Source organism: Brachyistius frenatus, unplaced genomic scaffold, assembly GCF_029030835.1.
Source record: "Brachyistius frenatus isolate BFR_SWC_R1_liver_20210118 unplaced genomic scaffold, ASM2903083v1 Contig_33, whole genome shotgun sequence".
In the NCBI taxonomy this organism is placed as follows: Eukaryota; Metazoa; Chordata; class Actinopteri; family Embiotocidae; genus Brachyistius; species Brachyistius frenatus.
Genome location: NW_027210632.1, coordinates 3,320,180 through 3,337,193, shown reverse-complemented (window position 1 = coordinate 3,337,193; position 17,014 = coordinate 3,320,180). Strand labels below are relative to the sequence as shown.

The 17,014-nt window shown below is 41.3% G+C and overlaps 1 protein-coding gene across 1 annotated transcript in view; it reads right to left on the bottom strand.

Moving 5' to 3' along the window:
• snd1 (staphylococcal nuclease and tudor domain containing 1) overlaps window positions 1–16,411 on the bottom strand; it is a 57,168-nt gene extending 40,757 nt beyond the window's left edge. Inside the window, exons 1-9 of the mRNA XM_069700185.1 lie at window positions 16,143–16,411; window positions 12,049–12,198; window positions 10,904–11,024; window positions 10,579–10,660; window positions 4,831–4,991; window positions 3,264–3,355; window positions 2,312–2,470; window positions 2,094–2,200; window positions 1,538–1,628 (exon numbers count right to left, since the gene is read on the bottom strand). Of these exons, the coding sequence (XP_069556286.1) occupies window positions 1,538–1,628; window positions 2,094–2,200; window positions 2,312–2,470; window positions 3,264–3,355; window positions 4,831–4,991; window positions 10,579–10,660; window positions 10,904–11,024; window positions 12,049–12,198; window positions 16,143–16,217 (1,038 nt within the window). The 5' untranslated portion in view covers window positions 16,218–16,411. The remainder of the gene's footprint in view (window positions 1–1,537; window positions 1,629–2,093; window positions 2,201–2,311; window positions 2,471–3,263; window positions 3,356–4,830; window positions 4,992–10,578; window positions 10,661–10,903; window positions 11,025–12,048; window positions 12,199–16,142) is intronic.
• Window positions 16,412–17,014: the final 603 nt, after the last annotated feature.

Genomic DNA, 17,014 nt, shown 5'->3' with positions numbered 1-17,014 from the left:
GCACAAAGCATGGAGTCCCGGGATGGCTTTTTTTTTTTTTTGAAATCCCCAAACGAACTGACGAACATAGCAGAGAGCAAGCCTCCTCTGTGGCACCTTTGGGGGAGAGCGTTTGCAGGGGAGAGAGGACAAAAAAGCGTGCTATAGAGATCAAAAAGTGCATCGAGCTTCAACTAGGGGCATCGGCAGTGCAGTACCGCAGCAGCCGGAAATAAAACAAACATGCAAGAGTGAGTCTCACTTCACGTGTCCTTTCATCCTATACCTCTCCACACAAACTTTCAGTTTCGTCTTAAACCTCAACCTCCCACTTTTTTTTTTTTCCATACTCTTTGTACCTCTTTTTCATACACCCCGCTGAGCTCACCAACCAAATGTTCCCTCACTCCCACACTGCCCACATCCAATCCTCTTTTATTGAGGGGGTTCAGAGAGATCTGAGAGCAGCTCACACTGATAATATAAATGTTTTATCCTTTCTCTAGCCTTTCCTCTGACTCAGGAAAAAATATACATACACATAGTTTCTTTTTTTGTGCCTTCTTTATGCGTGTGCAGTTTATCAAATTCATTCTGTAAGCAGATTGCCAAAGCAACACCTTTTATGTAACCCTCAGGCCAGCCATGAATCTTTCAGGGTCTTAAAAGTTCAGGGTATGGAGAGAGCAAACAAAAAAGGAATTAAACTATATTTTTTAACAGTCTAAGAGAAATATATATCAACAGAGGGGATGCATCCCATCACCAAAATGCTCACAGAAGGGACCAGATTCAAAGCTGGTGTTTTAAGGCTAAAGTTGTTTTATATTAAAGTGACAACTTGGAAGCTATAATATGTCATCGTATGAAGTGAGTTTAGACTGTAAAAGTATGAAGCAGTCAATCTTACTTGGTTTGGACTAATATTTGCAAACACCTTGAAGGGATTTCACCTCTCTGTACTTGATATTAAGGACACGTCTTTTCTCCTGAGGCCCTGACCAATAACCTTCACAGCTAATATCTTTTGGGGGTTGTTTTGTGCTGCTGCTCCAGTATACGATAGCGATTTGGTGCCAATTTGCCTGGGTATTGCTTCAAATTTCCGGTTTACCTTTCCTCGTGCCTTTACTGAAGGGAGTTTTTCATTGTATTATGTGGTGGGAAGGAAATGTGACAATACAACATGTCAGGAAGATGTGATTCATTAGAAATCTCAAAGTGTCCTTGCTTTTGCTGCAGTGCTGAAAGAAAATTGGAAATGCTGCAGCAGGCATCAAATGGTGACAAGCAAGGGAAACAGCTGGCTTTCCGTAAGTACTGCAGCCAAGTCTTATTCAGGCTTGACAATGTCTCCATGTCAGGATGAAAGGTTTATATCCTACACCTGCGTTTTCTCTGTAGTGATAAGTGAGGACTTTCAATAGAAGCAAAAGGATCGCCCATAGAAAAAAAGTTGACGTTCGAGGCCTAAACAAAGAGGCATTAAGACCAAATTATACAGAGAGAAGACCTTCACCAATGGGACACGGCTTATAAAGTCACTTTAAGACCTCACCTTGGCCACAAATTGTCTGTCCTTCTGGTCCAAGTTCGCTGTGGGTGCCACGTAGTCTTTCCAGATGCGGACCTTGCGCTCTTTAGCAGATCTGACCAAGCACAAAATCATCATCAGTCAGTTATGAGGACATAAAGGGCTTAATCAAGTGACAAGAAATTATCCATTCTGCTGGAAAAGGCCACAAAAACTCATTAAAGTGAGAAAATTCCGACACGATTAGCCTACAGTTATTGTAGCGTGATTGAAACGAATGAGTAGCATTGCAAACGTACAGTGAGATTCTACATCTCAAGTAAAGTTGTCTTAAATGTATGTACCTGTGCATAGGTCTTTAAGCATAACAGAACCACTCGTCTGCCACCAACTAAACTGCTTATTGGCATGTTGATTAGGAATCAATATGACAGTTCTTCATTTCCTGTAGTGTTTGAAAGTACACTATTACTATCGACTCGTTAACAAAACAAAAAAAAACATGACCAACACACGACTCCACTCAACAAGTTCATATTTCCTGTGGACAGCCGGTCGCTCTGTGTGTTCAGTTACATACCGTTCAGCAGCTCTGAGTTTCTCAGCTCCCTGGGTGTAAACAGCCATGGACCAGTCCACGCAGCGGGCAAAGCCTTCCTTCAGCAGGAGTTCTGTGATGTTACCGTTCTGACACAGGGAAAAGAAACAGCCACAGTGAATACATAATATAATCATATTATAATCATAATATAAAAAGTCACGATTTTCGATGACTAGGTGATGATTCCTGTGTTTTACCGGGTGAAGGATGGTGCCCAGAATGATCTGGTTGGGGCAGCTCTCCAGAATGATCTGAACATCTCGCTGCAGCAGACGGGATTCAGTGAAGAATTTGGCTTCTGCTGCAAATGACTCTGGCGATTCTGTGCCATCCCCTTCCCTTTTGAATGTGGGACACTTTAGAAGAGAAAAAAAAAAAAAATAAAAATAATACTCATGCCTTAATCGATATGAATTTTTCAGACTTTTGTGTATTACAATATGCCCCATTTCATTGATTACGTCTATATTACGAGAGAAGCACACATTTGTCAAAACGCAAATTTCAACAGACAACCAGTAACTCAAAAAACTAAATTTTGTTTGTTTGCTAAAGCACTCATGATTGGGTTTTTTTCTGGGTCTGATATCCTCTTCTAACCGATGTCACCTTGCTGTACGTGCTTTCTGTGATCTCCTTCTGAGTGTGGCAAAACACCAGAAAGATCTAAGCACAACAGGCGCGATGAGTTTGACAAGTCTTTGAACAATGAGACAAAGAACACCTTGAAATGGATGTAATATCTTCGAGTGGGAGATGAAAAAGATTAGTTATCTTGAGTGGTCTATTGGCAGAGCCGAGCTTGGTGAAAGAGATTGATGGGGAAATTTAGTGGTGCGGATATGACACTGCTAGAACAAAGAAACCAAAGGAACGAGACAACAAAAAAGAAAAAAAAAAAGGCACGTTACTTCTACAACGTCTTTTGAAATACACCATTAACGTTACGTCATTGGTCGGTCGAATTCCGCGACTTCCTGTATCCATTACAAACTAAAAGCCTTCGGTATGGACTTAGCCTCGTTTGACGACTTGTTGTTACTGTCGTCTCCCAACAATAAAACGGTTAGCCAACAAAATGAATAAATAAATTGCTTAACAGTTCATATTTAACCATATCTGTACATGCAGTAAGTGAATGGTGGTTACCTTAACACCAGACAGCATGACAGTGACCAGGTAGTAGTCGGGGAGCAGCAAGGCACGAACAACACTGCCGTCACGCACATGCTCGATGATGGCTGAGGGGAGGAGAGAGATCAGAATGGAGAAGTTTTTGAAAAGGAGAGGTGAGTGTGTCAATGTGCTCACAGACCTCCAGCTCTTAGGTTAGACTTACTTATTTGCGAGCTGGAAGAAACGATTTTACTTTATGCATGCTGGACTTCATAAATGATAAGGTGCTTGGCTTAGGTACATGTAGGATTGCAAGGATTGAGATGTAGGAGTGAATTATTAGTGACCGAGGGCGCAATCCAAGAGCGGATTCTTTCAGGGAAGCCCGCTGGGGGACCCTTATTGAACTCATAACAGTAGCATCTGTGATCAGCCGGAAATAACCAGTGTTTTACTGAACGGTGGGACCGGAACGGTTCGCTCTCTGGTAGCTCTTGGAGAGGAGAAAGTCTCGGCCTGCTTGACAGATTGAACTCCCCTTGGAGTGATCCTCCAACCAAAACCCATCGTTATCAAACACCCTGTACAACGGGCTTAAAAAAGGCTCCTGGAAGAAGATTTCCTTTCTTCACAACATAAAAAGGCTGTGCGCAGCTTGAATTCATGTTGGTTGCAGCGAATTTCAATTGTTTTCCCAGCAGAAAGAGTAACATCATGCTCATAGTGACTTCTAAAACCTTTCCGGCAGAACAGAACATGATTTTGACAAAATAGAACAAATGTTGTTGTTTTTTTTACTGTAGTACAACCCTTAATGTTCCTAAGTTCAGAAGCAAGTAGGGGATTTAATAAAGAATATCACAGTGAGCACTAAGAGCGGAGAAGGGATGTTTTATAGATAATTATCATGCTTTGATCTGGGACACTTTGTAGCTCAGGATAACAACACAGCCACTCTTCTTTGGGAGCAAGTTTGATGCAAGGTCAATTTATTTGAAAAGCTTTTGAGGTGAGTAAAAAGAATTTCGCACCAATGTAGTATTTAGAGATGGGCTGTCTTAAAGGTTTCTCTCTGAGTATAACCTGTGTGCACGTATAAGAACATGACAGAGAAATTTGTACTCCAGTTTTCACATTTAAAGTGCTTCAGCTGGATTGCTGCCTCCAATTTGAAAATAACCCTGAATGTCTCTCATAAATGGTAAGAACAAGAAATGAAAAAAATGAAAAAAGCCGCCTCCTGTTCATTTTCCCATTCAATTGGAGGGTAGTGAAACGAGCTAAGCCACAGTTACCGGCAGTCGTCTGGAAAATAAATCGAGTGGCACATTACACCTCGAGTGGGTCAGAGATGAGAGACTGAAGAAATGAGCTGATGAGGGATGACACACTGTGCGCCATTACATCCTGTGAAGTAGATATTCATAATAAAATCAGACGAAACAATGGATTTCTGACGGAGCCGGCAAATTTGGCTTTTATGAGAAAACAGAGGCTTGATGCAATGTGTTTTTTTTATGTGCCATATGTCTTTGTTTCAGAGGCCACGCTCTGTCTTTGCGAGTGTTTCGGTGTGTATGGCCCTCCACAAACTCATTACCGTTGATAGGTTTCTGGTGCAAGGAGTCGACAAAGTTGCGGGGATTCTCTATGGTGTACTTGAGGTCACGGATGGTGTGTGTGCCGCCGCCCTCACTCCACATGCCCTTCTTGGAAGCCCTTGTCTGGTCCTCCAAATCACAGAGTCTGGCCTGGTCTGGACTGCTCACACAAATAAAAATAAAAATAAAAAGTTTAAGACAATGAAATTAACGGACACACACAGTTCAAACTCTGGGCGATTGTTACAGCGATGACATCAATATGTTGCGTAGTTCCTTATCGACAGTGAACAGCTGTGCAGCATTCCAATTTAACTGACTGCAATCCCTTTGAGTTTGTTTTTTTTATGCTATTTTGAAAACAAAGCATGTTAAAAAAAAAAAAAAAAAAGAAGAAGAACATTCCAGTCTGGCACAAATATTTTCTCTCTTTCGAGCCCATCTCATCGAGAAGAATTAGTGTGAAAGCTCAACCCCGCAGGGGCACTTGAGTTCATTTGATCTGATTTGAACAGACTGAGACATTTGAAAATTAAATCTATTGCTTAAAATAAGAATCCAAAATGAAATCTCCATGGCAACTATATATGAAGTAGTTAAGCAGCATGGAAGCCCGGCTACTACTGAAACCAGCAGCTGAGTGAACCTGATATGGACATTTTCATAGGCTTTTTGGCAGCACTGAAAATTAAAAATGCTGTTAAAGAACGCAGCTACACTAAAGCAGTAATAGCTTGAGTTAAATATTGCTATTAACTGGGTTACACACAGCATCTATAAAGATCAGAAGGACTTTGAGTGCCATAAAAGCTCTTTGACAACCCACTAGCTCAGCCTGTTAACAAGCTACTATTAATTTCACACCAGTTAGCGAGGCACGCACACCGTATCTAACAAGCAGAAAAGGTTTTGATTGTAGAGTCGCTCCCCCTGTTAAGTTTAACATGTTCAAACTGCTCTTACGCTGACGGGACTAAAACTATCCAGAGCTTTATTCCATTAGGCAAATATCAGCATTACAAGAGCTACAATTACAACAACTTGTGTGTGATTTCTATAATGTTGGGTTCATTGCAAATTCATCAATTTACAGCAACAGCTGGAGCTTCTTTGGCGCGACACAACTGCCATTGGTCAACTATAAAAGAACCAACTATATTGGATTAAATGCTGTTCCTGACAAACTGCACTCTTGTATTACTGGCAACCAGCTGATAACCAGATTATAACAACTTAAAAATGTATTGGAGAATTTTGTGAAGAGACAATAACAGTGTTTGACAGCTCCTTCAAAGGCAACCACGCAGCTGGCTACAAACGCCACTATTAATTCCATGCTGGCTCCTTAAATTGTGCAGCCTTATGCTTTTTGAGGGCCCGTGTACGCCTTTAATTATTCCAAACTTCAAATGGCCAACAGGCTTTTCTTTTTCCAAGAAGGAAAGGCTGCCCAAACGGTATTCGAACAGAGATGGTGACTAGAGCTTTTTAAAAATGAACAGTGCATGAACTGGATTTTCCACATCTTGTTGCCTGAAAGATACTGTTCGCTTTGCAGAGGAAACAAAGTGACTTTCAATTAAAATGCCACACACATAAACACACATAGCCTGTTCTCCAGCTGTGTGTTCCTAATTGGGGTTTTGGACTCGTGCCCAAAACGCAGTCAAGTTCACTTTCCCCTCTACACTGATTTAGCTGCTAACTTCAAATTGAATGAAACAGTTTTTTGCTTACTGAGCATCTATAGTGGAACTTTTTGTAAGAAGTCAATTGTGTTTAAGCTACTTAGAATTTAAGAAGCAAACGGGAATAGAAAGCTACAAAGATATAGAGAGAAAAAATAATGCAATCAAAGAAAGCAGACACTGCAAAGTCACAGAATAAATGAGGAGCAACTTGTAAGCATAGATAGGTTAAGATATAGAAATAACTTCATGTGTGGAGGCAGATGATAGTGAACTTATCCACGTCTCCAAATAGACTGGTTTCTTTTTAGGTCAGCAACTCCTTCCAACCAACACATCGCTTCAAATCAAAACAGATATTGATGCCTGAGAGAGCGCAGTGCTGAGCAAGACAACTAGAGGAACAAGGGCCAAGGAGAAAACTTTCCAGTTCCCTTATATTTGAACATGCTGGAGGCTACAGCTTTCATCTGCATAGGTCTCCCTTGTGCAACCAAAAAGACTTTAAATAGACACAAAGGGTTGCGCCTCACTAAGTCGATTTACAGTTCCCTGTTGTCTTTGTACAGTTTGAAGAGGTTGCGGGAAGTCATGTTCCCCAGTGTACCTGACTGGAAAGGGTTCCTGCTGAGGAGCGAGTCCCTGATGAAGAGAGTTCATCCCCTTGTCGTTTACGCCCCTCAATCAGTACTGCTCTGGGGGTTCCAGTTAAAAAGGAGCAATGGGGGGTGGGGGAGGTTATAAAGCACAGTTGGTCGCCATGTTAATGTAGCTCCCTCCTGCTCGGCTGGGTGAGCGTTATACAATCCAATCAGTCGACCCCTCTATCTGTGTTGGTTTTTGGGGTTTTTTTTCAAAAGGAGGGTTTAACACTGTGGAATCTGATCAGCACATGGCTTTATCTTTTTTTTTTTTTTTATAAAAGCAGTCAGAAAAGACTGAATGGACAAGAATGATGAGAGTGTCCATTTCAATCTCTATAGCTCAGCACCAAGGACCGCATTTCTATGACTGAACAGGTCGAAGTGAAACTCAATCAAATTGTGAAGCCAAGCAATAGCAAACCCAAAAAAAAAGTGTGATTTAAATAAATATACATCTGCCTGATGCTGACAGATTCAATATGCAAGAGCACATCTAAATGCAACACATGATAAAGCTCTAAAGCCAGAAGAAAGAGAAAATCACATAATTCTCTCCCATGACACGTACGTGAATGGCAAGTACACAAGATTTAGGATTACAAATAATGAATGATATGTTTGTATTGCAAAAGTCGGGATTATAACTTTATAGGGCAAAAAAAAAAAGCTCCACACAGTGTGACAGAGTTGATGGATGACCACATGGTACTCAAGTGTAAATCGCCACTTTCAAGTGAAACCAACCTGGATGGCGAGAGTTCTGCTGGAAGACGCTAACCTTTTTCTACATGAGCCTCCACACCAAATAGCAGATAACCAAGGACAACCATACTTGTACTCTGCAGTTGTATTAACTCAGGGCCTTACAGGGACAATGTAAACACAACAACAAAAGACATTCTAAGTAGAAAAGCAGAAACCTGATAAAGATTTTGCTTGCAGACAGTTTCTTTTATGCAAATAGCATTCCAAAATAATAGTATGCGTCTTTGGTGCACTGCTCAGAACTGAGAAGTGGCCGCAGCCATCAAATTTGTGAACCGGCTCACCATGTTCACAAGCGATAGTCAGCTTCTGAACACGTTTAACTGCACTGTCCGAAGACATCATCATTATCATCATCACCTCCGTAATTATCAGCACATCACAGTTAGAGTGATCAACGTACCCAGTCACGAGGAGTATATTGGAGGCTGGAGCACTGACGGGAAAACGAAGGCCTTAAGTCCTCACTGAGTAATGGGCCTCCCCTTCGGCCAAATGATGCCAGCTTACACTTAAAGCATCATTTACATTAGTGCTTGTTCCGGGCCATTGCACGGAATGCTTGAAATGGGTCATTAGTGGAAAAATATTCACATCATCTGTGTTCATGTTGGAAGCTACAAATGTAGCAGCATGAGTCAAATTGCTTATAATGTGTGTAATGTGCAAACACTGCCACTGGGGGGGATATTCAGTGCTTTATCTTATAGCACTGGATGTGGAAGTGTATTTAGGGGATTACTGTGTCGGGGCAATGTGGCAGAAAAGGGTTTGAGAGGGACATCATTGTAGCAGCAGAGTAATGCTGCCACCATCTGGGATACCTTGGCGCCATCTCAATTCTCTGCAGTCTATCAGTTGAGGACTTGTGTATATCTCCCCACAGATTTACCAGTGTTGTTCTGCTATAAGCTTTAGCAAGCAGAAGATTACATCATGATGCCAAAAGCAATTTTTCAAAGTGTTGAGTTGCAAATAAAAACAAGTTTTGACATCCAAAATTACTTCCCCCACACTGACTGTGCCAACAGTTTTGGAGGGAAACATTTATATCAGTCTCTTGTATGATGACACACTCAAAAGTCTGACACGCCAACATATCTGATTACGGCATCATAACAAATATAACACGTGCAGGATCACTGGATCTGTAATGTAACATAAGATATCCCAAAGAGAAACTGACTATACGATACAGCCATATATTACTTGTTATATTCCTGTATATTACAATATATCAGTACTATAGCCGTGCTGATTAGGGTGAGCAGGTGTTGCACTTTATGCAGGACTGAACAGCATTTTTATGCCATGTCCCATATGTCCCATATAGACGACACATTACATTTTAATTGGGTCTCGTTTTAAAGAGTCAACACTGCAACACTTTTTTTTCCAGAGGCTGTGAAAAAAGCAGGGAAAGCTGATATCACGGCCTGTGCATGCACCTGTCAAGTGCAGGTTCGTCTGCCACCATCTTTGCCGCCAACACTATTCCCAATGGGGAAAATTGAGAGTCACCAAAAAGCCACAAGCCATGTGGATTTCTGATGGAAACTACCGCCAAGAAAAAGAAAGACTGCTACAACAAAGTCTGGGAAATTACTTATAACTGGGTGAAGCTGGTTCTCAAGAGATTTTGTCTTTTTTGAAAAAGTTATGTCTCAAATTCAGACGGGGAGAAAACTGAAACTTATAGATGAATACCTGACAGATAAGGAAACAAGAGCATTAATAATTTGTATTTAATTAACAGTGCAGAACTCACGATAACACAGGTCAGAAGACTGTGGTAGTAAGCCAAGCACTGCATGAGACCATTTACTTTAGCTTCCTTTTATTCTTCCTGTATTCACTTGGCGTGGGAGTTGCATTCAAATAGAATATATTTGTTTAGTCCTTCACATGCTGAGGGCCTAACCTGTGACCTGCATAGCATGTAACGCGTGTTCATTTTCTAATGTTCATTTTCAGCAGGCGGCTTTAGTCTAATTGCAGGTGAACTGGTATTAACCTTTATAGCGGACGATAATTCGGAACATGTAATAAATGGATATCCCAAAATAGGTTCTGAGCTTTTGCATAGTTTGTCCACTGGGGTGCACTGCTGCGTCACTGTTGGTAACGCATTAACCCCGTTAGCTCATCGAACCCTTTACAGTTCAGCTGAACGCAACGAAGCGGAATTGAGTCAAAGTGTTTTTAGCCAGTAGGCCATCACACACTGACTAAAATGATTAACGTTCGCTATAGTCACGCGAGTATATGGACAACAGTCCCATCACTTTCATCCTCATCAGAATAGCATAGACAGCCACTATAAAACACATGCTTAACTCATTGCTAAATTATTTTAATATATCGACCGATAAATCGCGACCAGATGCATTTAAACCCTCAAATTACAAAATCAGCACCGATCTTAAAAATTAAGTATCAGTCAGGTTGTGATCAGTACAAAATGAATAATCTAAATGTCTTTTCGCGGCATGTTAGCTCAAAGCCTAACCCACAAAAGCGGCAGTTTCAGGCTAAACGTTCTTATATTGAGCGTTTAACGTCTGACAAACATTGTGAAGCACTTCCGTTCATGTCGAGCTACAAATAGTAAGACATTACAGATAGAATGGAAGGAAAAAAAAAATCTCACTTATTCCCTCTGATTCCTTCTCTGCGGACTATGGCAAGGCCCTCGTTCACCAAAGTCTCAGCGATGTTCTCACCGGTTGTGTCTACAATGAAAAACCAGAAGAAAAAAGTTAGCAAACATTGAAACAAGCAGCAGAGACAACTTCCCTGAAAAAGAATGTGTAATAGAGGTTTGAGGAGTTCCCATTGAGTTACATAACCAATATATTCCTACATCAAAAACTAACTGCTGAAAAGTAAAAGGAAAACATTTGTATTTTTCCCAGGCAGTGATACATGTGGACATTATTCTTGGCCAGTTTGTGATTTTAGAAGTAACAGTGCACCTTTTCCCAGGTAGACCATGCCGTATTCGCGGCCCTGAGCAGTCTTGATTTCCACCGTGAAGCATACTTCTTTGCCGATTAGCTTCTTCCGCAGGAACTCTCTGGCTTGGAAGGCCCATGGCTACAATGCAGACATGAACAGAGAATTATCCACAGAGCAATCCAATCACAAGTTCATCACAAACAATTAGTCAAGATGGACTTTAACGCTGTCTATTACTGGTATAATATTGGTACTGTTTTTGACAACACCCGCCATTAACCGCATGTGCCCAGCTTCCTCTTCCACTCAGTAAGTAGGCCATTAGTTGATCGGTCCTACAGGACGTGACCAGTTCAAGTGGAGGTGGTGAGTTTCACCATGGTGCCACCCTCAACATGAAATAAAACCCGGTTTTCTATTTAGAAAAACAAAACGAATGTTGATAATAAATCTACATACAGATTCACTGACTCATGATACGTTGCTGCCTGCTTTTGCAGATGTGAATAGTCCATTTCTACAGAGCTCGGCAGCGGTCGACACACCTTGACAAGTCAAATCGTTTTTTACGGTTTCATTCAGTCTTGTGTTGCTTCATTGCTGGCAGTGTACCCACTAAAGCAATAATGAGCAGCATGATGCTCATGTTAGCAAAAATTGAAATAAACATGTTTTTTAATAGAGTATCATTTTGGTCGAGCAAACTATTTATAGAAGCTTATTTTAATGGATTGTTCTTATCTGGTAAAGAAGAAAAAAAAAAAAGGCATAACTCAAGACAGTAACAGATTATTTAAACAGGGAACATGACAGGCAGTAATAATGTCTGGCTGTAATAAATAAATTGAAAAATTTAGTTTTAAAAGGTGAGATAAGAAAACTTCAAATTACAATCGTGTTATCTTAAAACCTTGACAAGGTTTATCTCTAATGATATTATATTAGCTCAATGAAAAAGAGCAAAGTGACGTGACAATACTTTTTAAAGACAAATTTCCCCTCAGTGAAAACAAAGATTCACACATCAGCCTCCCTGCAAATTCGAATATCGTTGTGTGTGTGTGTGTGTGTGTGTGCGCGCGCAGCAGGGATATTTGTACTGCACTTGTCAAACATGTACAAATATGAATGAACACAAACAGAGTGGGATAGAATCACTCACCTCATCAGGGGTGTCCTTGGCGTCAGTATGGCCCTGTGCAGCTCGGCGGGCCATTGCCCCAGCTCGGATATTACTGAGATTGATCTGACGCTCTGGGGGAGGGCCACCTCGAGGCTGGCCCCGAACAATAATGGCACAGCCTGACAAGACCTGCAGAAAGGACAATAAAGACTGTCAGTTGGGGAGGACAGAATCAACAGCACAGGCATTGGCCATTATTTCATTTGTCAAAAGCAGATGATAGCGTCGAACACTAGCGCCTCTTAAAATCTATTCATCACGAAAACAGATGACACCATTCCAGGGACAAATACCAGACCACAACACTTCAGTCACCTGTGTGGAAGGACGAGATGACTGCTAGTTTATGGGTTCCATTTACTCTCATACATGGATGCTGGTACATTCAGTAAACCGATGCATTTCCATTGCAAAAAAAAATGTCAATTTGATAAGTAAATAAAATGTATTTGTACAGCACCTGTCACAAATATGAAATCACCAAGAGCCTTTTGTACCATAGAGCTGCAATGCCAACAAACAGCACAGGGCTGACACGTTCAAATCACAGCGACGACAAATGAGGACACAGGCACCGAAACAAGTATGGGATCTCTTGTTATGTCTGGTTAAGAGCTGAGCAGCTGCATGTTAGACACCTAAATATCAAAGATTATGCACAACATGAAGCTCATTACAGGATTAGTTTGAAATTGGCGTAACATAAACAAGTCCAGCGGGACAGCAAATAAGGATGCTAATCAGTCGTCACGAAACCACCGTAGCTTTAAATCAGCAAAGTCTTAGAGGCCTGTTCAACTGTTGCAAAGCTGGAAAGCAACTTCATGCTTCAAGTTGCCATGGAGACAGTCTGTCATTCAAACGCAAGGTGAGCTCACGCCATGTGATAACGTAGCTAAATACAACAACAACACACACACACACACACAAAAAAGATAACCTACTCTTGGGTTTGACAACCGCGGCATTTACGCGAATCTGAGCAAACACCGTTTATCTCCGGACTCTCCAGTGTGTCTGCAGGGGGAATCACTGGGTGCTGTTGATCTAAGATGTGGGGTAGATAAACTCTTTCATCAAATCACTAGTGTTTCCCCACTAACTGACCAACTCCCTCCAATTACAGGCAAGGCAGATTTGTAGCTGTAACTTTCACAGGCTGACCGTCCATTGTGACTATCTTTCTCAAGATACAGAGATTTGAACTTCTTCAAAATTAATACCTATCAACCAGTATTTCATGCTTGGAAACCTCTCTGCAAAAGTTTTTTTCTGAACGGTGTAATTTGAAACGTTACTGTAAAGCTTTCTTATGACATTTTTTTTTTTTTTTGATAGTCCACAAATTAATTTGCTCAGTTCATTCAAAGGCAGTGGACAGCCAATTGCACATGATGAGGAATTTCCTTGAAATACATCATGTGACTTTGTCTTTACGGCATTCCCATCGAACCAATTTGTCTCCATTGTAACCAAGAAGCTGTACTTGTGTTGAAGTTGCAAAATATATTATTTAGGTTATGTCAATGCCACATGTAATCAATCTAAATGACCATCATTTCCAGCATAGTCAGACTCTATTGAAAAAAAAAAAAAAAAAAAAACTGATGTAAGACAATGGAAAAGAAGTGTCAACAATGAATCCTAAAACATTCAAGAAAAATATGACAGAAAACGTTTCCCTCGGTCAACTGCCACCACTTAAGTACCCTTGAACAAGACAACATAATTGTTTCTATGGCATTTTCACGGTGGGAAGCAGAAGACTGCGGCTCTCCAGGGCAACTTCCAAAAGTCAAACTATGTATCTGTGCAAAGGCGTGTATGGAGAAGATCTGTTAACTTTATCTTCAGGCGTAAAGGTCAAAGTGCAGTCTGGCCAAAACTAAAATAAAGGAAGTTGAAGTAACATATTCGACTTCACCAGGGGCAAAGTAGTAGGAGGAAAAGTGGGATTGACTATCTAGGACTTCAGTGGAAGAGGGGGGGGGGGGGGATTTACCTAGAAAATCCTAGAACAAAAAGGTTGCAAGTTTTTAGTATTTAGAGTTATGACTGAACTAAAATTAGCTGGAAAAAAAATCATTTGAGAGATTGATGATGACGCTAAAAGAAAACAGTTGAGGCTCTCTGAGGCTTCTCTCAACCTTTACAAAAGGCTTATAATTGTTTATTCTGCCATGCACGAGGCTTCATCGCTAAACACAGCTGATCTAGCCGAGAGATGGCCGATGCTGGAGTCGTGTCTTTCCCCAAGAAACGGAAACAGGGATGCTAAAAAAGAAAAGAGAGCAAACTGAGGAGAAACAAATTTCTTTCAAACAAGAAACGTCAGCACAACTTACAGAGTTTAAGAAGAGTTCAAACTAATCCCCGCAGCTGTCCAGAGTGAAGTCAGAATCTAGCTTGGAGCATATTTGCATCGTCTGACGAATCAATCAATATCATAAATGAATCAGCGTTCTAGCTACAACATCCAGTATCTATCAACATTACCCTGCGAAGCTCAGCATCGTGAAACACTTGGCCCTCAGTCTCAGAAACAGCCACAGACAGCGCAGCAGCAGCAGCAGGTACCTCATCCACCTGCTGATCTTACTGAAGACGGGAGACAACGGGAGCTCATATTGTGGCAACTAAAAGTTATTCCAAACAATCATTGGTAGCAGTTTTGACTGAGAGGAACTTACTCTCACACAAACCTCAGGTAGCCTCTATTATTGCATTATAGCACTTATTGTTTTGTTTCAACAACTAAAGGATGAGTTAAGTCTTCTTGTATTTGGCAGTAAAATCTGTATTTGCTCAATGTCTGGGTAAAAAAAAAAAAAAAAAAAAAAAACTAAGATAGTGGGTTGGTTTTTTTTGTGCTTTGTCTTATAATAGAAAATACTGTTCTTTTAAGTGTGAGACTCAAAGCAAATCTCATTTAAAGCAAACGTAGGCTACGGCGGTTTGACGAAAGATGAAACGAGCATTCTTAATTAAATAGTATTTCTTCTTTAAACCGTTAGTGATTACGCAAAACACACATTCACGTGCAGTTTTTGTTGCCTCAAACATTTGTAAAAAAATAAAAATAAAAGTAAAACATGTGAGGGGGGGTGGGGGCCCACAGAGACCGCTTCAGCAGAGGGGCCCGGAAAGTTTGCGCTACACCCCGGGGACATGAATGGGGGAGATTACAGGGAGCAGATAGTTGGGAGCTACGTGTCAGTTTCTCGTGGTCGGATTTGAGCAGCAGCAGCAGCAGAGGAAATGCTCAATCTTTGACTCTCAGTGGAGGAACACGTTCACCAACTTTCACTACTACACGTGGCCTGATATCAAATCTTAATAACCGGTGGGATCGTAGTTTCCACGTGACACGACGGGAGTTTATAGGACAACTTCTAGAGAGACGCTTCGTGTTTACTTTCACGCCAGTTAGGCTTTAAAAGTACTGATTTACATGTGGCCACACACACACACACACACAAAACACATATATATATATATCAAAGCGTTCATTTTTTTTATATTATTTTTTTTTTTTTATGCTGACGACGAACTTCGATCAGCTGAGTTAATTTAGCTAACGGTTTGGTAGCCGTTAGCCGAGAAACGAAACATCTGTTACCGGCCCAGCTCGGATGCTTGTAAATAAAAACAAAAACAAAATCAAATCTGTCAGGGGACTTATTTTTTTTTTTTTGACATTCTTGGTATTTCCGGGGAGGGATAGTTTATTTACGTTAACTTATCGGCTAAACTTTTCGAAGATAGCAAACGTGCTAACGTCAGTTTCCCTTCGGCTTCATATTAGCAGGTTAGCAAAGTTAGCAGCGGACCGGGCTAATGTTAGCCGACGTGCTTTTCTTCGCCGCAGCTCGGCGGCCCAGAAGAGTCCTGACAGTCGGCCACAACATCACGTCAACACCGGCGTTCAACACACACACGTCGATCCGCAACGTTACAGAAGTTCGGTTAAAGTTGCGCGACGGGTCCGGCCGCGACTTTTTTTTTTTTTTTTAGCCTCCACTGAGCTAACTAGCCGTCCTCCTCCTCCCTCCTCACATTTTTAGGATCCTCACCATTTTCACAATTCCTCTTTGCAGAGAAGCAGCCAGAGCGGGTGCCGTCTGAGCCGGTCCTGAAACAGATGCCATGTCCACCGGGGGTTTGAGATGTATATAACGCCGCGAAGAAGAAAAAAGGGAGGGGGGGGGAAATAACCGAGGTGGAGGGATCTGGGACTCTGAAGAAGAGTGACCGTCCTTAATGAAAGCCTTCAGAGGGAAGAAGAAGGAAAAAAAAAAAAAAAAAAAAAAGGCTGAACACCGATCTTACACACACGTTGTACCGGAAACACACCGCGTAACAACACGCACGCACACGTCAAAAAAAAAAATCGTTCCGGGTTCTGGGGGGGAGCAGAATGAATGGAGGCGAATGGAAAACGCCGCTTCGCCGCGTCGTCCACTTGAAATAAGTACTTCCGGAGCAGGAGGTGCGACACGTCAGCATAGCGTTAACCGAGATAGTGCTGCCTTCACGGGGCCTCGGAGAAAACGTCAGTCGGAGCCTCACGCGAATAACCCTTCGAAGGGACAACGTAGCGTTTGTCCGTCTTCGAGGCGGTTGCGACAACGAATACGTGTCGACAATAAGGGATAGAGAAAAAAAAATAATGCTTAACTTTTTTTTTTTTTTTGGTTTTTAATAAATAAATCTGACCGATATCTGTGTAACTTTAAGCCTTTGCAACACCGTGGATCCATGACATGTTGTAAAAGTGAAATAGTATAAATCCAATGTTATAGCTATGTTTTCGTCTGTGAGATCTCATTTTGTAGTGTTATTAGAATTTGTGGATGGAGAAGTTGGATGTGTGGTCAACACAGTCCTCTCTCCAAATTGAATGAATTATTCCAGACTGAATTATTGCACCAAAGCAATGAACCGG